Source organism: Lithobates pipiens, unplaced genomic scaffold (assembly GCF_037356315.1).
Source record: "Lithobates pipiens isolate NorthernLeopardFrog02 unplaced genomic scaffold, aLitPip1_a1.2 Scaffold_16, whole genome shotgun sequence".
In the NCBI taxonomy this organism is placed as follows: domain Eukaryota; kingdom Metazoa; phylum Chordata; class Amphibia; order Anura; family Ranidae; genus Lithobates; species Lithobates pipiens.
In genome coordinates this window covers 303,547,266-303,571,394 of record NW_027507748.1, presented here as the reverse complement: position 1 = coordinate 303,571,394, position 24,129 = coordinate 303,547,266, and the positions used below count along the sequence as shown (strand labels likewise).

At 43.7% G+C, this 24,129-nt stretch overlaps 1 protein-coding gene across 1 annotated transcript in view; it reads left to right on the top strand.

Moving 5' to 3' along the window:
* The window catches only part of RSBN1 (round spermatid basic protein 1), a 75,334-nt gene extending 51,427 nt beyond the window's left edge, over window positions 1-23,907 (top strand). The window contains exons 3-7 of the mRNA XM_077481562.1: window positions 1,535-1,672; window positions 6,265-6,407; window positions 6,875-7,042; window positions 7,352-7,460; window positions 20,319-23,907. Coding sequence (XP_077337688.1) covers window positions 1,535-1,672; window positions 6,265-6,407; window positions 6,875-7,042; window positions 7,352-7,460; window positions 20,319-20,681 — 921 coding nt within the window. The 3' untranslated portion in view covers window positions 20,682-23,907. The remainder of the gene's footprint in view (window positions 1-1,534; window positions 1,673-6,264; window positions 6,408-6,874; window positions 7,043-7,351; window positions 7,461-20,318) is intronic.
* The last annotated feature ends 222 nt before the right edge of the window (window positions 23,908-24,129 follow it).

The window sequence follows — 24,129 nt, the reverse complement described above, 5'->3', positions numbered from 1 at the left end:
ATGAACTGTGAATTTGGACAGGAATCTGATAGCATGGGTGTGAACACCCATGCGATGCGTTTGTGGTGCAGACAAAAAAGGGTCCTGCGCGATTTTGGTCCAAATGCGCTGCAAATTCAGCCATACAATCTGTTCGCACCCATGTGAGTGAGTTCTATGCGCTGCAGGAATTTCTCTGTATGGCCAGCATTAGATATCAATTCCCATCTTTTGGAGTTCATATGGGGTTGTTTTTTTTTTTTTTTTTTTAAAGAAACCATGCAACTAAAACAGAAGGGACATTTATGATAAATAACCTGCTTTTGTAGCCTCTGTTATTATGCTACCTTGTATGCACATCATTTGCAAAGAAGTATGGCCAAAGGTATTTTGGCTCTACTCCTGTAGGTCACAGGAGTGCAGTTTGTTCTGCACTCCTGTTACCCATTTTCAGCCAACAGTGGGTTAAAGCCTGCTGACATCACTCAGCTGGTCCGGGCTCGGTAAAGAGTCCGACTATATGGTTGGGATTCACCCAGATGCTTGGACCAGCATTTGGTTTGGCGATCCACTTAAAGGCTGAGCCAGTCCCTCCTGCCCTCTCTACAACCCAGCCCTCCAGTGAGCGCTGAAAGAGCAGAGCAGAGAGCCAGTGACTTATGCCACGTACACACGACCGGACTTTTTGACAGCAAAGGTCTGATGGAACGAGTCCGTCGGACAATTCGATGGTGTGTGGGCTCCTTTGGACCTTTGCTTGCCAAAATCCGGCGGACTTTAGAAATAGAACAGGTTTAAAATTTTCCCACTGGAACTTCGCCGGTCCGAGAAATCCATTCGTGTGTATGCTAGTCCGACGGACAAAAACCGGCGCTAGGCAGCTATTGGCTACTGGCTATGAACTTCCTTATTCTAGTCCGGTCATGTGTCATCACGCTCAAATCCATCGGACTTTGGTGTGATTGTGTGTGGCCAAGTCCGTTCATTTGGAAAGACCGTCGGACCTAGTCCCTCAAAGTCCGGTTGTGTGTAGGCATTACAGTCACAACTCTGTGCTTAGAGTGGAAGGTGGGAAGGGACACCTGAAAACCAGAACATTCCAGAATTCGTTTTCTAGCCTGTTAAGTTCTGTATTCAACGTAATGTGCAAAAACCCCTCCTCAGTCATTGTCCTTAATGTTAATACAACATTTCATCTGTATGCTGCTGTTCCAAAAGACCAGGAGGGCTGTTTTTATGAACCATGCAAGTCTTCCTATTTTTAATAATGATTCCTGGTGGTTAGATACATTTTCTATAAAGGTGTAGATCAATCTTTTTTATAAGCTGAAATTCTTATACAAGAAACAATAAAAGCTATCACTGGTATGTGTAAGCAACTGATTAATGCTTTTAAAGTGGAACTAAAGTCAAAGTGAATTATTGCTCTGTTATATGGAAACCTCTAGAAGTGTTAATTGTGACTAAGCAATATCCTGAGAACCAAAGTTTTTCTTGACAGATAACCAAATCAGTAAACCTCATATAGAATTTTTTTTTTATCAATTCCTCTTAGGTCAGCAGAACCTACTGCTGTGGCACATACAGAGCTGGTCCAATGAGACAAATCAGCCTGGTTGGAGCAGTTGATGAAGAAGTTGGAGATTTTTTCCCAGAGTTCCTAGACATGTTGGAAGAGTCTCCATTTTTAAAGGTTAGTTTGACATGCACCTCATATCTGATTTAACCGATTGCCTTATATTTTTGAAGGGTAACGCCACTTTCGTGGGGAAAAAGATATAAAATAAAGAAAAATATAGCATATACAGTTGTGACACAAGTCATGTTGTAATTGAATGTTAATAAATATGACCTTTCATTTTCATTCTGCAGCCACTGTAATTTTCTGAGAATGCATTGCGATATGGATACCTGGAGTTCTGTACAGTGTGTACTGACCACCCCCAGAAACTTTTCCTGCTTGTGTGATTGGCTCACCAATTTTCCCACAAGTCTGCCTAAGACAGGGGTTGACAAATTTGCTTTGAATTTAGGAGCCAATTAAAAAAGTTAGGAGCCAGTTTTTTTTTTTTTTTTTAAGAGTGGTAGGGATTGTCAGCTCCCGGGGTAAGGCCACTTATTTTCACCCCCTATCCCTAACTCACAATGGAGCACCCAGTCAATAACTCCATTAAACCCTGTTACATCAGGGTTATGGGCTGACCAGAAAGAGTAAGGCTGGCAACGGATGGAACTGGCTGGTAGTGGCAGGTGACACTGATTGGCAGTGGCACTGGTTGGCACTGATTGGTGGCACTTGTAGGTGGTGGCAGGTGGCACTTGTAGGTGGAGGCAGGTGGTACTGGTTGGCACTGGAAGGTGGCACTGGTTGGCGGTGGCAGATGGCACTGGCAGGTGGCACTGATTGGCACTGGCAGGTGGCACTGATTGGCGGTGGCACTGGGTGGTGGCAGGTGGCACTGGTTGGATGCAGGTGGTATTGATTGGCGGTGGCACTGGCAGATGGCACTGGCTGGCAGTGGCAGATGGCACTGGTTGATGGTGGCACTGATTGGCAGTGGCAGATGGCACTGGTAGGGGGAAGATGGCACTGGCAGGTGGCACTGATTGACGGTGACACTCGGCATTGGCAGGTTGCGCTGATTGGCACTGGTAGGTGGCACTGGTTGGTGGTGGCAGGTGGTATTGATTGGCGGTGGCACTAGCGGGTGGCACTGATTGGTGGTGGCAGGTGGCACTGACACTGTCAGGTGGCACCGATTGGCGGTGGCACTGGCAGATGGCGCTGGCAGGTGGCACTGATTGGCGGTGGCAGGTGGCACTGATTGGCGGTGGCACTGGTTGGTTGCAGGTGGTATTGATTGGCGGTGGCACTGGTTGGCACTAGCAGGTGGCACTGATTGGTGGCAGGCAGCACTGGCAGGTGGCACTGATTGACGGTGACACTCGGCACTGGCAGGTGGCACTGATTGGCGGTGGCACTGATTGGCACTGGTAGGTGGCACTGATTGGCGGTGGCACTGGTTGGCACTGTCAGGTGGCACTGACACTGTCAGGTGGCACTGGCAGATGGCGCAGGTTGACAAGTAACAGAGAGGCGGATATGTCAGATTTGAGCTTGATATCGGGGTGGGTGGGGCCCGGCCGGGTGGGCGGGACTCAGCAGCTATCAAACACCAACCAATGATTGGGCTGCTTAAGAAAAGGGGTGGGCCACATACACGTAGCGGTCCGCCCAGATCCCATTGGCTGGTGTTTGATAGCTGCTGGGTCCTGCCCACCCCGGCCAGTCCTGCCCACCCCAACATCAGGCTGAAATCTGACAGATCCTCCTCTCTCCATTGCTTGTCAGTTTCACCTACTTAGCGCGGCGCCGCTGAGTAGGGAGGAGGACAGCAGTCAGTGTTAATGCTGCTGCATGTCTGGGGCATCAATAGTGTGTGGGCGGGTGGCAGCTTATGCGCCAGTTTGCGATTTCTGGTCGCATTGGCGACTTGCCGCCTGGGGTTTGTCGAGCCTTGGCCTAAGATTCAAGTCAGATTTTATGCATCCTCTAACAAAAATTTCATTTTTCAATGAGAACTCACATTTTCATTTTGGTCCCCTTCATTTAATTACATAAAGTATTTGTATAAATGTCTTTAGGGCACTGTTGGCTTGTAAGGATGTGTTTTGTCATCCTTGCAGCATTTGGAAAATAAGATTTCTTCTTACAATATTTGCAAATTGCAGCTATTATATATGTATACATCATGAAAGATTTCTGAAGCTTTATGTAAATTCTTAAATTGCATGTTATCTCAGCTGAAAACATGCAATTCCTGGAATTCAATTCAAGTTACACTAGTTCTCAAACAAGAGAAATATTAATTTCTGCTATTAGGGGGCACTGCAGGGGAAATGGTCGCATTTTTTAGTTTGCTTGTGAGTTCCATCTTGTACCTCCTACAGTTGGGAGATTTTTGGTAAACAGTGGATGATGGTTTCTGTTCTCTCAGGCTTTAAAGGGATTGTAAAGTAAAAAAAAAAAATAACAAACATTTTATACTTACCTCCACTGTGCAGCTCGTTTTGCACAAAGTGGCCCTGAACCTGGTCTTCTGGGGTCCCTGGGCGGCTGTCTCTGCTCCCTCCCGCAGGTACTTCTCACGTTCATGCGCGCTCCCTCGCATGGTGAGAAGCGCCTGCAAGCGCGCTCCCGTGATATAGCCGGCGGCTATAGCCACTCACTGTATCACACGGCCCTGCCCCCTGGCACGCCGCATCATTGAATGTGATTGACAGCAGCGCGAGCCAATGGCTGTGCTGCTTTCAATCCATCCACTCCAGCCAATCAGCGGCCAGGCTGAGTGGCGAGGACGACGGCGGGGGCGAGCGCGGGACTTTCGAGGGGTCAGGTAAGTAAAACGGGGGACTGGGGGTGGCGGCAGTGTGAGATGCATTAAGGTGAAAAAACCATTTACCTTTACAACTCCTTTAACTGACGAGTGAGAGGGCGAATTTGTCTGACAAATTATTTTATCTTTATAACCGTTAAGTAATTCCAGTTAATGTTCTCAACCATCAGCGCATAATTGTGTACCTATAGTCTGGTTAGAAAATTGATTTTGATTTTCCTCCTCTCTGCTGCAATTTGCAAATATTGTAAGAAGAAATCTTATTTTCCAAATGCTGCAAGGATGACAAAACACATCCTTACAAGCCAACAGTGCCCTAAAGACATTTATACAAATACTTTATGTAATTAAATGAAGGGGACCAAAATGAAAATGTGAGTTCTCATTCCAGAAACACTTTCTGCTGCTTCTGGTTCATCACAAAGTGTTTCTTCACCATCAGCATCTTCAAGTAAGGAAGTGTTTCAAACCGTAAAAAGAAGGCACACAAAATTTTTACCCTCTGGGGAAAAAATAACAAAAAAAAAAAAAAAAACTGGAAACAATGTGTGGGCTTTTATACAAATAGAGCTTTCTTTTGATGATATTTAATCACCAATGGTTTTTTTTTTTTTTTAGCGCTATAAATTAAAAAGACAGAAAATGTAGTTTCTGTTAAAATTTAGCAAATTGGGATGAGCACTGCGTTGGCGCAGATGAGCACTAAACATCCAGCCCACAGTGCTGCTGTACCGATCAGTGCGAGAAAAGGGAAGGAGCTGAACCGGACATGCTCTGGTTTGACAAGTGATCGGTCCATAATTGGACGTAGCAATCGCGTGATAAAGGGTGGCTCTCATTGGCCCTTTACCCCGATCCATGATGTGCGGGGTCCGGAGAAACTGGCCATTGCGGACACTCCCGGGTGCAGGCGAGTTCAAGACGTCCCTGGACTTTTTTTTTTTTTGGGCAAATCGTCTTTTAAGGCCGGTCCATAGTCTGTTCGAATCTCAGCTGGTTCAGCAGGGACTGGCTAAGATTCAAATCATGTATGGGCAGGCTGAATGTACCAAGTTGATCGAACAACTTTGGTACAAGCAGACTACCGGATTGCAGGAAATAAATTCACATGGCCTGCTTAAGACTTTTTTCCTTATCTGTTCATTTAAATTGCTGGTTACCGTCAACATACAGTATTTGTCAACCCACAGTGTAACTGCTAATGCGGGCAATGCAAAATGCTCATTAGTCGGTGACCCCATTGAGCAATGACAAGCCTCTTTGAAGCTCCTTTATTCTGGGACGTGTCCCAGAACAAAGTTTCTAGTTTGGTCCGCAAGATCTTGGCGCTGTATGGTGATGTTTTAAATTGCTGGACTGTTCTACTGGATGGAGAGATTTTGTGAAAAGGTAAACCCTTCAACTATATACTGTTTTTGCCATTGGACCACCACATATGGCAGACTTTGCTGTTGTCATTTTGCTGTGTTTGTGTTGTCTGGCAGCAGCTAATTGGAAACCTTTGCCTGTGTAGTAGAAGAGAAATAATTTGGGACATGCCTGGGAATTCACAACAAGGAGATGAGCATGTGCAGAAGAGTACTTTTCAATAAAAGAATCAAAATGAGAAAAATGTATTGCTGGCAATTAAATGACCAAACTAGGTGTACTTCTAGTGCTTGGGTAACCTGGGCTGTAATCTTGCATGAAATGGTGTATGAGATTGTATTTGGTGCAAATGTTCTTTTTAGGCATCCCATGCAGTATTTTAAAACGTTTGTGTGAATCATTTTACATGGTAGAAAACGTCAAAGCTTTTTAAAATGTCCCAAGTATTGACACCACTGTTTTAATTTAAAGCTGCTTGTGATAATTCTCTATTTTGTAATGTCATCTTTGTGTTTTACAGATGACTTTGCCATGGGGGACAATGTCTACACTTAAACTTCAGTGCAGATCACAAAGCGATGATGGCCCGATTCTGTGGGTGAGGCCAGGAGAGCAAATGATCCCCACAGCAGATATGCCAAAATCCCCCTTTAAACGTCGAAGGTAAGGGGGTGTGTGTTTGGTGATCATCCATTCTGTTATTTCAAGGGCTTTCTAGATTAAATGTAGAATTAATAGATTATTTAGGCTACTTTCACGCTGGCGCAGGGGTGCGTTAGCGCTAGTTTTAGCGGCCTCTAGTGGGGTGCTTTGAACCCCCGCTGGCGGCCGAAGAAAGGGTTAAATGCAACCGTGTTGTGACGCTGCCGAAACGCTATTTATTTATATAAAGCATGAAATAGTCTAAAGACTGAGGGAAAATGCTACTGCTCCTGGCAAATATTTTTCCATTTAAATCTCCTAGCCTATATTTGATTATGTAAAAGGGGACAGTTCATTGCACATATCAACTGGTGTGTGTTTGTTTTTTTTTGTTTTTTTTCTTATTTAATTCAGAGACCTACATTCAGTTTCTAGGTATGTAGGTTGCATTTAACTTATGTCCTTTTTTTGTTTCCTTTTTGTTGCAGATCGATGAATGAGATAAAGAACTTGCAATATCTGCCTCGCACTAGTGAGCCTAGAGAGGTCCTCTTTGAAGACAGAACAAGAGCACATGCAGATCATGTTGGCCAAGGTTTTGACTGGGAGAGTACAGCAGCTGTAGGGGTTTTGAAGGCTGTGCAGTTTGGAGAATGGTAAGATCCTTTTTGACCTTGAAAGCTGCATATTTTGATATTATGCATATACTCTCATTATCCCAAAAAATATCAACTGTTCTTACAACACAGCATCTGAGTTTTAAAAACATGGACTCAAAGCTCAATAACAGGCCATTATGCTGCATAAATGGTTATAAAAAATAAACACTTTGCAGAATCTGCATGAACATATTCTGTTTGAATAGGTAAAGACTTCTTTATACCCAATCTGTATTTTATCAACTTGAACAGAAATAAACTTGCAGAACAGTCTTGGTGACTTTTTTTTTCTATGTTTACTGTCAGGAGTGATCAACCCCGCATAACCAAAGATGTGATCTGCTTTCACGCAGAAGACTTCTCTCAAGTTGTGCAGAGGCTACAGCTAGATCTCCATGAGCCGCCTGTATCCCAGGTAAAGTTTTAACTGTACATGATGCTTTTCCATGGATAGTACTGTTATCTAAAAGTGGTTCCTTTCCTTAAAATTGTGGGGAGAAAATTTTAGAAATGATGTGTAAGCTGGACAATGGTGACCATGCAAATTGAGGAAAACTCATGGATGTTAAATCAGTTGGTTTCTTTCCCTGACTGATTGCTACTGCTGCTTCTCCTGCTTCCCAGGGGTGGTGGTGATTTTAGGGGTGTAGATGTTTACACGCTTGATGTAAAATATAAAGTGGAAATGCAGGCAAAACCTTTTTCTTAATCTTTCATAAAGGTTCAGAAGGAATTCCAAGTCAAGTGGGTAAGGTTTTGACATACAGGAGATGGGGCACTGGCAGACAAAAGTTGTTAGCCACATATAACCCATTCCCCTCATGCTTTAGATTCTTGCTAATCCTAATGTCTTATCTCCTTTTGAGCAAAGTAAACCCATTTTACTAGATATTTATTTGTTTTTATTTTTGCAGTGTAGTATGTAGGCCACAGAGTGCTTTACAGGTCTGCCAGCATATCCTGTCCCTGAAGACTCCCTGAGGAATATGTCCACCTGTGGGAAAAGACTCTGAATTGTGATATACATTATGGAGTCCTGTACTGACACTCTTCTGTAGTTGCCGTTTTGCTGCCACATGGTACTCTCCAGACCACCACTGCAGCAAGTTATTGGGCCTTGTTCCACCTTTTCATGGAGCTGGGCCTGTCTTTAGTCCTCCTGCTATTTCCCCACTAGGGGTTAATGCTTAGAGACTGGTACTTTGCCTCTTCATTGTTACAGACACTCTGTTACAGGGCTGTAACTATTTTTATAACTTCTGTTGTGCACAACCAGCCTAGTTCTATTTTGCAGATGTTGGGAGCATGCTCAGTGGAATGCCACTGCGTCACTTAGGCCTAAGTGCACATGCCCAGCTTGCTGCCGCTGGAGGCGTTCTGGTGCTTGCACAATAGCTATTCTTTGTACTATTCTGACATAGGCCCCGCAATCTGTAGCAGTTGCCAGGGCTCGCATGATTATGCAGATTCCCACATCCTGCCACAGCACTCCCAACAAGAACCTTACACCAGGTTTTTCCTTGCTACTACTTTACAGTGCCAGTCAGCCGTAAAACCATCCCATCCAATAGTTGGGTTTTAATACCCATTTAGTGAGCATTTAAACAGTTTACATACTGCAGTATGTCAGCATAAGCACACAGTAAGTTGTTTTGAGAGCTCTTTCCAGATCACAATCCACTGACCGCTTTGGGATGGTTTGCTGTGTCCCTGATAAAGGACCAAATGCCGACAGCCTGGATCATTATCTCCTGATTGAGTCTTCAGGCTCCTCCAGCCTGATCCCTACATTATACAAGGAGAAATTGTCTGTGGTTGTCTGATTTTATGCAAAAGATCACTGCAATGATTGCAGACTCAGATGTAAGGTACTTCTATGCCATCTCCTCCAAGAGCCTGTATGAAACAAAAAAGCTACTCCAGGTTAATCTCACACCCAGGTGCTAGCCCAGCTCACCTCACATGCTGTGTAATATATGGAAATTATCTTTTACTGAAGCTTCATATGACAAGTGATTGACAGATGGAGCAGGAGACAGTAGCGTTTCGCACAAAAGTTAGCGCTTGGGCTTCATGGACACGGGACATTTTTACAACCTCTCCTGAACGATTTAACTTGACAGATAGTAACCCATGTTTAAAACATCTGTTTTGTCATGTTTACATGCCGCGTTTTGCGTTTTTAGAAGCATTTTTTTTTTGTTCAAAAATGAAAAATGTCGTAAGTTAAACGCGAGTTACTGCATTTAGGCACGTTTAGAAGTTTTTAGCACTTAAAATACCTCTAAACTCAGCTTCTGAACCCCCTTTTTTTGTGTTCCAAATAAAGCCTCTAAACTCAACTGCCTATAAACAACCCTGTGTACATGTACTGATAAGATAACATAGAGGAGAGTTCAGGAGCAGTTAAAAAAAAAAAATGTTCAACTGCTCCTAAACATCATTACCAGCAGCAGTGTACATGATGCCGTCGTCCTTCTCTGAAACCACTCCCTCTCCTTATTGGGATCAAGATTGTGAGCATTCTAGTGATTTCTTACCACACTGTACTAGCCAAGTTATATTTGGTACTTGGACCTCAGATTCCTAGCAGACTTGTGGACTCTGCCATATTGCGCAAATCTTTTGTCCAAGGAACTATTTCCCACCCTTGCTGACTTTAGCAGCATGGCTGTGGAAACCTGGAGCCCATCTATCTTGTACATCATGGGGCACAGAGCCACAGTAATTACTGTATGGGTTATATGGCACCTTCAGGTGATTGACACTGGCACACCCTAGACAGGAAGTTAAATTCCCTATATAATCCCTCCCCTTACCAGAAGTACCTCAGTTTTTTAGCCAGTGTCTTAGGTGTAAAGATGTGCTGTGCTCCGCTGGAATATTCCTTGCTGGGGCAAGCTATGCAACCGGATCCAGGCCAAGCTGAATGGTACCCGGGCCTTGTGTCCGAAGAAACAAGGTTTTACCTGTAACGCTTCTCTTTTTAGAGAGCCAGACCCTGGGATCCTGTATTTGTTTTTTTTTCAGCCATATTCCTGGCGGGGTGCTTTACAGGCCCAAGGTTGTGGGGTGCCCCGATACCTGAAGGTATTTTTAACGGAGCCCACCATGAGTGGTGAAAATTGGGTCTGTTACCACAGAACCCTGCAGCTAGATAAGGGAGATTCCTAAGGAATTTTTCAAATTCTTGTGTGTTTTCTCCTTTAATGTAAATGTTGTCATGCCTATAGTCCCCACCGGTGGCTGTCAAGAACACATACTTGATTCCATTCTTGTCAGTCTCACGCTGTCACAAGCTGCACGCTTCTTCCGGCCCATGCTCCAGGTAAGATGTGGGAAGGGGGGGTTTCTCCTTGGAATGTCCCCCCACCTGGCTAGCTTCACTCCTCAGTCGGTGGTGCGCTGCTCCCACCTCCATTCCACCGTTTTACATCGGTATCTCTCCCCCATGCGATTCCACTTTTGAAAAAGATGAGGGGGGCGCAGTGGGTGGTTGGAGGAAGGGGGCGTTTCTTAGCGGCATTTGTGTGCTTCGGCATCCACAATGCAGGCTGTGTAGCTATAAAGTGCAGCTTTTTTCAGGTGCATACAGCTGAAGGAGGGACACAGAGCGGACGGGTGGCATGTGAGTGTTGGTGACACAGGAATTCCCAGGGCACATTTACTTAAGCATCAGGCTGAGCTTAATAGCAGTGGCAGTTTCTGGACTATTGCTCAGCAGTGGGTGCATTTTTTTGGTAGTATCTCTGCATTTGTGCTCAGCACTGTGACCAGAGGGGGATGGTACAAATGCCACAAAAACCAAGGGCACAAAGGGTTGCCCTCTGGCCCTAAGGACCCTCCCTCTGCAACACCTCCTCCCCCCCCCCCCCCCCCCGAAAGATCTAGTGAGGCTGGTTAGAGTGAGCCATCGGGGTCATCAGGGGTTGCAATTGCTTCTGTCACTTCAGCCCCTGTCTATATAACTGAGCAGGTTTTCTCCTCGGCTATGAGTGGATTGGAGGAAAGATTAGTGGCTTTAATCGCATCTTCACAGTGGAAGAAAATGCATTAGGTCCCCTTCTACCACCCAGGATCCTCAAACACAGGAACAGTGGGAGGGGGAAGATGAATCCCCCTCAGGGGACCGTGAAGAATCTGATGATTCCTCTTCCGTGGGATCAAGTGGGGGAAGCACCTTCTTTGGCTTCACATGCTGAGAAGTTGCTGGTGCATTATCTTACTGAAATGGTCCACTCCACATTTAAGCTACCCTTAACAGAGTCTTGAAGAGCCTCCTACCTGTTTGGGTTCACTAAAGCCTCCTCAAGCCTTGTGTGCCTTTCTTGTCCATTGTTTACTAGAAAAGCTTATGTATTCTGAGTGGGATCACCCAGCATTTTTTGCCTCCTAAAATGTTTTGCAACACTTTATTCTATGGAGGAAAAATGTACTAAGATGTGGTGTATACCAGCAATTGACGCTGCTATATCCTCTGTGAATAAAAGTTTGACTTGTCCGGTTGACAATGCGCAAATGCTTAGGGATCCAACTGATAAAAAATTGGAATTCCTGTTAAAAAAAAACATTTTCTCCTTGGCAGGTTCAGTGGCTAAACCTGCAGTGGCGGCAATTGGGGTATGTCAGTCCTTGAGAGACCATTTGAAACGGGTGCTTAAGGTTTTCCCCAAACAGCAGGCCCAGGAGGTTGCCGAGCTGCCAGCAGCTTTGTGTTTTGCAATTGATGCAAATAGAGATTATATTCTTTAAACCTCTCACCTTACGCTTGGCTTGGTACATATGCGTAGAATCTTATGGTTGAAAAGGTTGTCAGCTGAAGCGCCATGCTAAAAGCTCCTGGCTGGTTTTCCTTTCCACAGTCAAAAGCGGTTTGGGGAGGATTTGGACAAATATATCCAAAAAATATCAAGTGGGAAAAGTACCTGGAGCTGGTTCAGGTGGTCAGGGCAAAGAAGGGTCCTTCCATTTGCCTTTGTATGAGATTGTTGGGGAAGATGGTGGCTTCATTCAAAGCAGTTCCCTATGCTCAGTTTAATTTGAGACTGCTGCAAAACAGTATCCTATCGGCCTGGAACAAGAAGGTCCAAGCACTAGATTTTCCAATGCGTTTGTCACCAAAAGTGAGCCAGAGCCTCAGTTGGAGGATATCCGAGAATCTGCAGAAGGGGAAACCTTACTGGTTACCTGGAAGATGGTAACGACAGATGCCAGCTTTTCAGGTTGGGGAGCAGTCCTGGAAGAGGCATCTGTCCAGGGGAAATTGTCCAGAACCAAAAGGACTTTTCCCATCAACATTCTAGAGATTTGGGCAGTGTGTCTATCTCTAAGGGTCTGGACATTCAGATTGCAGAATTCTCCTGTCAGGATTCAATCCGACAATGCAACAGCAGTGGCTTTATATCAATCACCAAGGAGGCACCAGAAGTCGGGCAGCCCAGGGAGAGGTAAACCATATCCTAACCTGGGCAGAAAAGCATGGGCCGTGCATATCGGCAATCTTCATTCCAGGGGTAGAGAACTGAAAGGCGGACTACTTAAGTCGCCAGCAGTTGTTCCCAGGGGAATGGCCCCTTCACCCCGACATCTTCCTAACTATATGCCAAAGATGGGGGATCCCGGATGTAGATCTGTTTGCGTCCAGGTTCAATAACAACATTGATAACTTTGTGTCAAGAACAAGGGATCCACTCACATGCGGAACAGATGCGTTGGTGACCCAGTGGGATCAGTTCTCACTGATTTATGCATTCCTATTCTACTGCTACCTCGACTTCTTCGCAGGATCAAGCGGGAAAGGAAGTCGGTAGTTCTTGTGGTCCAGAAGATCTTGGTATGCAGAAATAGTAAACATGGTGGTGGGGGCCCCCTGGACCCTACCACCATGTCCAGACCTGCTATCACAGGGACCAGTGTTCCATCCTACTTTACAAATGCTAAATTTAACTGTTTGACTATTGAAAACCCACATTCTGAAGAATCGTGGGCTTTCAGGCTCAGTGAGATCTACCTTGATTAATGTAAGGAAGCCAGCTTCCAGAGTCCTTTTATTATAGAGTCTGGAAGGCATATGTTTCCTTGTGTGAATCCAGGGGTTGGCATCCTAGGAAGTATGTCATAGGTAGAATTCTTGCCTTTCTGCAAATGGGGCTAGAGATGAAACTGGCCTTAAGTACTATCAAGGGCCAGGTCTCGGCCTTATCGGTATTATTTCATAATACCGATAAGTCCATATTCATATGTCCGCTTGCTTCGTATTCTTTGGTCTGATGCTTTTATACAGGGGGTAACGTGGCTTAATTCACTGGTTAAAGCACCACTGAACCCTTGTTACTTGAATTTAGTTCTGTCGGCATTACAGAAACAGCCTTTTGAGCCGATACAACATATTCCTTTGGTCCTTTTGACAAGGAAGCTAGTTTTTCTGGTAGCCATTTCTTTTGCAAGAAGGGTATCAGAGTTGGCAGCTCTTTCTTGTAAAGAGTCATATTTAATCATTCACAAGGATAGACTAGTATTGCGTCCTCATCCTAGCTTTCTGCTAAAGGTGGTTTTAGGTTTTCACCTAAACCAGGATATTGTTTTACCTTCATTTTTTTTTTTTTTACAGAACCATGTTCTAAGGAAGAAAAGAGACTACATTCTTTGCATGTAGTGAGAGCAGTCAAAATCTATTTGAAGGCGAATGCTCAGATTTCGGAAAACAGATGTTTTGTTTTGTGTTGTCTGAAGGTCTTAGGAAAGGACAGGCATGGTCAAAATCCACTATTGCCAAATGGATTTGGCAAGTAATTATTCAGGCTGATTGCTTGAAGAGGAAGGTTCCACCTTTTCAAATCAAAGCACACTCCACCAGGGCTGTTAGTGCTTCATGGGCAGTGCATCACCAAGCCTCCATTACTCAAATCTGTAAGGCCGCAACTTGGTCTTCAGTCCATACATTCACCAGATTCTATCAGGTGGATGTAAAGAAGGCATGAGGATATCTCCTTTGGGCGCAGTGTACTGCAGGTGGCAGTATAGGTCCTTAGGTCTGATTGCACTCTACTTGTGTCCCCTCCCCTCAGGTGGCATTGCTCTGGGACATCCCATACAGTAATTACTGTGGCTCTGTGTCCCGTGATGCATGATAAAGAAAATAGGATTTTTGTAACAGCTTACCTGTAAAATCCTTTTCTTGGAGTACATCACGGGACACAGAGGTCCCTCCCCTCTTTCTGGTTACACGTGTATTGCTTTGCTACAAAACTGAGGTACTCCTGGTAAGGGGAGGGGTTATATGGGGAATTTAACTTCCTGTCTAGGGTGTGCCAGTGTCCATCACATGAAGGTGCCCTATAACCCATACAGTAATTATCATGGAACAAGTGTCCCTAGTTTGCCCTGTCTCTTTTTGCAGTGTTTACTTTTCTGATCTGGTTGCCATAGTAACCTTTCAATTCTCTGATGGAGAGAATGGATTAGCCCACCCTCCCTGTCTAAATTCCTTAGTTTCTCCCTGTTCCTTTTCCTGTTTAGCCAGTCCTCTGCTCTTTTTCTCTCATGGAAGGCTCTGTAAGTACAAGCTAGCAAACCTTGCAATAAGTACTCCTTTTTTTTTACCTCCTTCCCTGGATAAGCACTCCACACAGAGGAGCTCTCTCAACACCCTGCAACATCTACAAGCTCCCTGCTGTTATTTCACAAATAAAGTTAAGAATGTTGAAGGACTTTGTTGTGCTTTGATAGGAAAGCGAGTTAAGCTATCTGGCCTCATTCATATCCAAGCATATGACACTGGGGTTGCAGAATAGTAATTACTGTGGCTCTGTGTTCCATGATGTACTCCAAGAAAAGGATTTTACAGGTAAGCTACGTTCTTACAAACTAACTAGCCATTTGAGCCCCTCATGTTCTCAGCAGCTGGTTCTGAAGTACCCAAGTTTTACCTGGTGTTCTAAAATATAAGTGAAACTTCATGGGAGAAATTAAAGAAATGGGCAAACAGGCAGGATTTTTAATCAATTGGTCTCTTCTGCATTACTGTTGTCTGCCTATCCACCTTTGTACAGTGAGCTGTGCATGTACAAATTTGGCAATTCTAAGCTCACTGAACTCCTGGGCACACGCAGGAGTGATGTCATCTTGGCCCAGCCAATAAAAGTGGCTGATAATTGATACCTTAAAGCAGGCTGCCAAAATATGTCAACAGCTGGCAGGGAGCTCTGGTATGCCACATCGCAGGACTGAAAAATTGGCTTCCCTTTGCACACAAGCAAGATGGGGGAATCCTCGCTGGGACATTGTACTAAGGCAGGGGTCTCCACTGTCAGAATACACTGATCAGAGGCTACGCCCACTAATACGAGACGTTTTCCTGATAGATGTCTGAACGGGGATGTTTATACACTAATCAACATTTGGCCTATCCCTACTGAATCACCCGAATTTCGATCCATCTATGATTCCAAGCCCAAGGGAAGCCATCCCTATGTATCAAGTCTCTCTCGTTCAAGGTCCACTAACACCTGCAGTGTCCACTCCTCCTCATGGACCTGTTACCAACAGCTTGGACAGTTGCCCTGTGCTTAAGTTCTTGATACACTCCTTAGATTTTTCCTTAGCTCTGTTGTCTGTGGCCCCTTCCTCAGTCTTATCTAGGAATAAACTATTTGCTCCTGCCAATGTTTTACAGACTCCTTGAGGAGGTCTTTAACAATAAGTTGGCTATACCCACTGTTCCGGCAGTGTCACGCTTCAGTGTAAAACACTAACTATTTCTGTTGCGGATGCAGCAGTGTTTAAACATTCTATTGACAAACGTTTGGTAAACTTTCAAGATCCTTGTTTCTTTATCGGGCCCTACGTTGCAACCTGCAATGAATTTAAGGACTGTCAGACTTTAGGAGAGTGGATTAGATGTGTATTAAAGGATCTGGCTTCTCGTCATACTTTTTTATTTTATTTTTATTTTAATTTTTTTGTAGAGAGTTTGGGCCATATGCTGACGGCCCACAATTATTAGGTTGACACCCTCATTAAAAACAAATTGTTGGGAATAACATACCGTATATACTCGAGTATAAGCCGAGATTTTCAGCCTCTTTTTTGAGGCTGAAAGTGCCCCCCTCGGCTTATACTCGAGTCATCGCCATCTGCCTGCCCGATCAGCATGTCGAGCAGACAGACGGCGGACATTCTAGTATTCAAAAGCCGCGCCTCCGTCTGTGATAGGCGGACCACTCCATTTCCCAGCAGTCAGTGGTCCGCCTATCACGGACATCCGCTCATCCTCATACTACGGACGAGGATGAGAGGATGTCCGTGATAGGCGGAACACAGACTGCTGGGAAATTGAGTGTTCCGCCTATCACAGACGGAGGCGCGGCTTTTGAACAGAGGAATGGCCGCCGAGGCGCCGACGAAGCATGGCAGAAGGACGGAGGCACGGGACGGAGGAGGCACGGGACGGAGGAGGCACGGGACGGAGGAGGCACGGGACACAGGTAGGCTGGACACACAAGGCTGCACGGACGGACACACACACAGGGATGGATGGACGGACACACACAGGGATGGATGGACGGACGGACACACACACAGGGATGGATGGACGGACGGACACACACACAGGGATGGATGGACGGACGGAGACACACACACAGGGATGGATGGACGGACGGACACACACACACAGGGATGGATGGACGGACGGACACACACACACAGGGATGGATGGACGGACGGACACACACACACAGGGATGGATGGACGGACGGACACACACACACAGGGATGGATGGACGGACGGACACACACACAGGGATGGATGGACGGACGGACACACACACAGGGATGGATGGACGGACGGACACACACACAGGGATGGATGGATGGACGGACACACACACAGGGATGGACAGACACACAGGGATGGACAGGCATGTCTCACCTCGGCTTATACACGAGTCAATAAGTTTCCCAGTTTTTTGGGGGTAAATTGGGGGCCTCGGCTTATATTCGGGTCGGCCTATACTCGAAAATATACGGTACTCATTTGTTCTAGCTGAGGAAGCCCAAGGCCTGGTTTGCTCTGATGCTAAAACTCAATGTTCTGTCATTGTAGGATAAGTCTGTTCGCTTTTTAAACAAATGGATACGCCTGACACAGAGAATAAAGTTATCTTTGGTCTGGTAGCTCAGGAATACAGCTCTGGGGTTGGGGGAAAATCCTTCCTTCCAATGCTTTGGGATCCTGTAGGGCTGAAGAGGAGGGCCTTTGTCTTGAACGTCATGCTAATCCTGTCTTCTGATCAACACTCTGGAACTCTGGTCATCTCTACAGTGACGAGGGTTCACCTTGTTCAGACTTAGTTGGACTACACCATGGTAATGCCGTATATCAACCATCAGGAAGGCACCAGAAACCCTGTTTTGCAAAAGATAGCGAAAACGTTCTGTTTGTCAATGTCACATTCAAGTCTTGCTGGCTGTTCCCATACCAGGCATGGATAGTTGGCAGCCAGGTGCCTCAGCCTGGTATGGGATCAAATTGTTTGAAAATATCCTGTCGGCTCTTCAGACTTCATCAAGAGCCCAAAGGCTGTTTATCACCTTGCTTCAGTCACTGACTTGACATGGTTGTCAAAGCCTCTTTGATTCTGTAATTCTCATACTGGTAAAAGTTAGGGAGGCTACCACTGCACGTGAAAAGCATACTTTGCCTTATGCAAAGAAAGGGATATATATTTTTTTTTTTAATCAGCCTGAACCATCAAAGGGCAGATATTGGCCCTTGAGATTCTATTCCAAAGACATTGTGTACCTTGTCGCATGTAGCTACTCTATGCACCCACTGGTGGCATTTTGGATTTGGTTCTGTTGGTTCTTCAAAGAATGCCTTTTGAACATTTTAGGGACATTCCTCTTTCCACACTTATTAATAAAATAAGTTGCATTCTTTGTTGCCATCACCTCTGCTGGGCATTTTTCTAATCTGGCAGCCTTTAACAAACACATGGTGGTAAGACCTGAGACCTTCCTCCAGAAGGTAGTTTTTATCTTTTAACCTCATCTCAATCAAGACAGTGTCTTTCTGTCTCGTGGCCAGCTTCACTACACCAGAAAGTAATGAAAAAATAAATAATTACTGTATTGCCCGCTTAAAGTGGCTCTATTAGCTCAAGGTTTTTCCTTTTTGTTTTTTTTTTTTTCATCCTTCCTGTGCATGAAGGTAAAAAACCCTCTGGATGCAGGCCAAGCCAACCCCCCACCATTACCTGAGCCCCATCTGGATCCAGCAATGTGCATGAAAGCGGCTGTCCCAGGTCTGTCTCGGCTTATTGGCTTGCACATGCGGTCAATTGTAGCCAGTGAGGAAAGAGTGGGGGTGGGGCTGAGCTGCGATCTGTGTGTGAACGACACAATGCGCAGCTTGAGTTAATTTTACTATTTACCCCACTTCTTGTCAGGAGTGCTTTTATTTTTTTATTTTTTTTATTTTTTTACTCCATGTATACAAATGAGTCTAATTACACACCTGTTTTTCTATAAAAACTGTTGAAGCACATCAAAATACTTGCTGATGTGTAACGTATTTATCGGTGTATAACACGCACCTTCATTTTAGGAGGGAAGTTTCTGGAAAAAACGTACATTTTAAATAAATAACTTTGAAGCAAAATAAGAGTCCGTGCCCATCAATGCAGCCTGATTAATGCCATATGCAGACTGATCAATGCCATCTGCAGCCTCACAATTGACCATTAATGCAGCTTGATCAGTGCCCATATGCAGCCTCACCATTGCCATGAATGCAGCCTGATCAATGCCCATCTGCAGCCTCACATCAGATTAATGCTGCCTCGGAGGGGACAGGGAGGGGGGTGGGATTACATTTCAGATTACATACAGCGAGAATCTCCTATTTACTCGGCTGCCTCTTTAAAACGGGGTTCCACTGTCTCCATTTTATTTTTATTTTTTTTATTTTATTTTTTTGCATCATGACAATGATTAATATATGTAAAGATATAACTCACTTGATTATTTTAAAAAGAATTCTGCAGTCCATTTTCGCCACAAAAACGAAGTTATAAAAGTTTTGCTGATGGTTGTCCTTTTGCCTGTGGGCATGTGAAGCCCACAGACATCCTCTTCTGGGACACTGTGCGTCTAATGGTCCAGCATGCACCGCCCGTATCCCTGATCTCGAGCATGTGCAGTAATCGGTGCGCCATTCATCTTCGGATAGTTTTGCAAACTGCTTGTCATCCGTACTGCGCATGCGCAGTACACGACGGCACTCTCCGACGGGATAGTATTCGACAGGACACCGTCAACAGCTTACAACGGCTGCACGGCTCTATCAAAATCCGGCGAGATCTCGCAGCAGGCATTGGCAATGACTCCTGGGAATAATGACAGGAGCTCCCAGGAGTCATTGCAGGTAAAAAGGAAATGAGGAAATAGCCACAGTTGACCCGCCCATATCCGCAGATAAGAGACAGGAAGCAAAGGACATTCCAAAAAAAGGTACAGAAGGAAAAAAAATAATATATCCATTTAGTTAAAAACACATTCATGGCATTTGATTGAGCAAAACATTGAAAATAGGATGGAGCTCCGCTTTAATACAAAGTCCCGCCTCCTGGACCGGCTTCTATGATAGACAGAACAGTGGTCCAATGCTGGCCCAGGAGACGGGACTTCCTATTAGACGCTACTGAGTAAACAGGAGATTCTCATTGTATGTAATCTGATTGTGCTCGTCCTGCCCCTCCCCCCCCCCCCCCCCCCCCCCCCCCAGGTGGCCCAAATTGCAAATGTCTTTCAATCGGCATATAACACTCACTATTTGCACCCAATTTTCAGGGTGGAAAAGTGAATGTTATACGCCAATAAATACAGTACTTTGCATTGTTGTAACTGTTGCAGGGCACTTTATTCACTATCAGAATATGTTAATGTGTCTAGATCAGGGGTCTCAAACTGGTGGCCCTCCAGCTGTTGCGAAACTACAAGTCCCTTGAGGCTTTGCAAGGCTGACAGTTACAAGCATCACACCCACAGGCAGAGGCATTATGGGACTTGTAGTTTCGCAACAGCTGGAGGGCCACCAGTTTGAGACCCCTGGTCTAGACCCATACATTTTTAATGTTTCTATGGTTTTTAATGGAAAACGCATCATATGAATCCAGCTTTAGACGTGTGTGTGTGTGGTGGTTTTATTTATTTTTTCTTGGATATTTGTTTTTTTAATAACTTTTTTTTTGTTTGTTTTCCCCTTTTTTAGTGTGTTCAGTGGGTGGATGAAGCAAAGCTAAACCAAATGCGGCGGGAGGGAATCCGGTATGCACGCATTCAGTTGTGTGACAACGACATCTACTTCATCCCTCGCAATGTTATTCACCAGTTCAAAACCGTATCGGCAGTGTGCAGTTTGGCATGGCACATAAGGCTGAAGCAGTACAGCTACAATAAGGAAGGGGGACAGCCTGCAGAAACAGACCACAACTCCACTGAGGCTCTTCCAGAAACTCAATCCACCAGTATAAAAATAGAGCCAGAGGAGACTCCCCTCTCTCTAACACAAGGACCTTTTGTAGCACCAACTCCTTCCACACAAACCCTTAACACTCACCAGTCAGATTTGTAGATATGATATTTGGAAAATTTTATTTTGTATTCTATTTTGTTTCTTAAGCCTATTTTTTAAATTTTGATGTGAAGTTATAGTTTTATAACGGACTGACTTCATTCCTGTAATTTCCAAATACTCCATACCGGTTTCATAACTTTCAATACGAACAGCAGCAAAACCATAAGTGAGAAGGCTTGATGTTGAGAAGAGCAATGTTCCCTTTGTAAAGGTTATAACCTTGGAGAGTCGCAATGGCAAGTCTTTCAATCTTCTTTTCAAAGGCATGGGCTTAAATGAGAAGCACTTTTACCTATCATTTATTCTATGGCTATATTACTTTCATAAGACTTGGATGTACATGGTTTCCTTCCAAATTTGCGGTGAGACTGAATTCATGAGTTGTGAGAAGATGGACTATTGATTGAGCACTTGTTTCCTATGTGTGTGTATTTTTTTTTTTTTTTTCTTTGTAAATGGCACAACTCGTTTGAATTTCCATGAACTATGACTGATTTGATTTTGTACACCGGCAACATCCACTAGACTGCTTGCCAGAGTTACAGGCTTGCTTTGTATATGTTTATTTTTTATGCAGATTTTATTTGGTACTATAGTTTCCAACACATGTAACTGTCCCAGCTTTTTTTTTTTTTTTTTTTTGTTCCCCCTCTAGGAAAATACTGGTTGGCACAAAGCCATAATCCTGTATTTTACTTTTTATTTTTGTATGTATTTATTTTTATATGCCTGCCGTTTTTAATTTATGATGATCATCAAATGAATCAAGGACACACTAGCAGATTTCCAGCACTTACGGCATTCACTCCCTTTTTTTTTTTTTTTTCTCTTGTTTAATTTGAATGAATATTTTCAAACCAGGATTTACTTAATCCTGCTTGAAGCAACAATTTGCTCAGTGCAGTGTTTTTCATTCAAAGTCAGGTAAATCCGTTCATGTGCTGAAGTTAAATAGGAGATTTATCAGATTTTTTACTATATTGATGTAAATTTTAATAGTTATTTAAATGTCATTAGTGACATGATGACTGTAGCCAAGATAGAAATGGTTTTTGGACTTGCTTTAATGTTATGCTTCTTAATTGACAAAATTATTCCATAATATTTTAAGCATTTTTTTTTTTAATTAAAAGATTGTTGTATGGTAAGTGTGAATGTGTGCAGATTAGTGGCTAAGAAGAAATTGTCTACTTTATGGCCAACATTTCCATGTATTTAGAATTGGCAATGTCTACTAACCAATAAACTGTGATGTCTGCAGTTTTACACAGTCCTCAGGAAATGGGTGGTTTGAATCACACAAATTTATTTAAATTTGGGTCTTATATAATTCTTAGGGCTTGTTAACACTTGACTAAATTTTTAACGCTCAACAAACGTTCCTATTGCGTGCACATGGGCATCAGACAGGTGTCAATGGGCATTAGACAGGCATTAAGGAGGAGTTAAAAATGCTCCCCAAACGCCCTATTGGCAGTTTTGAAGTGTTTGACGAGCATTAAAATTGCTCCACAAATGCTTATACCATTACAGTAAATTAAATCTTAACACCCCGCAACTGCTTGCCAAAGCATTTGTGAGGCGTTACCATAGACTTGAATGGGAAGCATTGAAAGGCTTCAAATTCCGACATGAGGCTTTAATTTTGAAGCAACGCTATGCTTAGTGTGAACAGCACTATGTGCCGTCTATTGTATCTTGTGCATAGGCGTTTGAGGGGCCTTTCAAATGCCTGCTCTTAATGCCAGTGTGAACTCAGCCTTACTGAGACCATATTGCTTGAGCAATTCAAATAGAAGGTCTGAGTAATGGGAGACCATGAGGCATTATTCTATTCCTCCTAGACCATTCTAAACAATCCCTGACCTCCCCCAAAACTGGCATTAAGCCCATATGTATAAAAGTGAAGGAAGTGTCAGTATTGCCTTATACATATTAAGTCTCTTTTAATTTTAAACCTTGTCTAGAAAGTAAAGGAGTGATTAGTTACTTTGAGTAACATGTTGACAAATTGTCCTTCGTTTTATTTACATATGGGGTAACCTTTAAATTCAGAATTATTGCTTGTTAAACTTGGAGAGAATTTTTATTTTTAATGCTAGAATGTCGGCACTCTGCTTGTGAATACACTGCAGTTGTGATATTGCTTGTTCATAATCTGGTTAGCTATGAAGAGTTTGCAGTGCACAGATATGAAAGTAAAACTACGCGGTGTGTCTGAAAAGACACTTGGGTACCGCTATTACCATCTGCTAGTAGTCTATAATTCCTCTGTATTTTGACAGAGTTTGTATTGGCAATATGTAATACAGTGGGTCAACTCTGGCATTATGTAAGCAGTGCCAACAGTTTGGCTCAAGAGTCATCGGCATGACATTATGTAATGTGGAGGGGTCTTTAGCTTCACGGAGTCATTTGTATTGTTATCATGTAATGCAGTGGGTCCACTTTGGCTCCATTGAGTCACCCGTGTGACATTATGTAATGCAGTAGGGTAATGTTATCTCTAGGTTTCTGAAATCTGACAAATCTAACTCTGGGTTTGGGTTAGTCTCCTTGTGCACACAGTGCAGAGGAATTTCAAGTTGGTAACAGATTATTTTAAATGATGTAATAAATATTGTTTGACCTTGTCAGGTTTTGGGAGATTAAACCAATAGGATTCCCTCAAATGGGGAGGAATTTTAAATCTGTTAACAGATACCCTGTTAAAAACCAAGCACATATTAATGTCTCTATACAGAAAGACCTTTCAGGATATTAAAAAGAAACAAACTACTTGTATTGCATAAATACAAACTAAACTAAAATGCAATAAAAAGTGCAAGAACTACCCAGATTTTAGCGCTACTCTTGTGTTTTTTTTTTTTTAAATGACTCCCACTTCTGTTTCACTGCTTAAGAACTATGAACCACTACAAATACCATGATCTTTCTGATAAATTAGCCTGCTGTATGCACTTAAAATTCCAAATGCTTAGGAATCTTGAATCGAACTTCCAGCTGTTTTGCAAGGGCTGAGAAATAAACTCAGAATTGTAAGCATACATGTCAAAACCCTCTTGCAATACAATGCAAGTGAGCTGTATCATTTTAAGTTGCCGGTGGCATTCGCTGGAAAGTTGATATGATTGTATACAAGATAAAGCCAAATAGATTTTAAGCATATGGTTCTTAAATGATCTTTATTTTCATTTTAGAATTAAATGGATTATTGTAAATACTTTTGGTGTCTGTCTTTTTGTTTTCTCCTATGCATGTGCTGTTCATAAACAGACCTTTTTATTACTTGATTGGCTGCAAACAGAGTGCAGACTTAAAACCCATCTCCAGGCTAAATTGAGGTTTACAAAGCAGCTCTGCAATACTTGTCTTGAATCCTGGGCTGCCCTGTGCAGTACTTCTTTCCCACAAGGTGTCCGCAGTCTTCTGGGTTGAAAGAAAG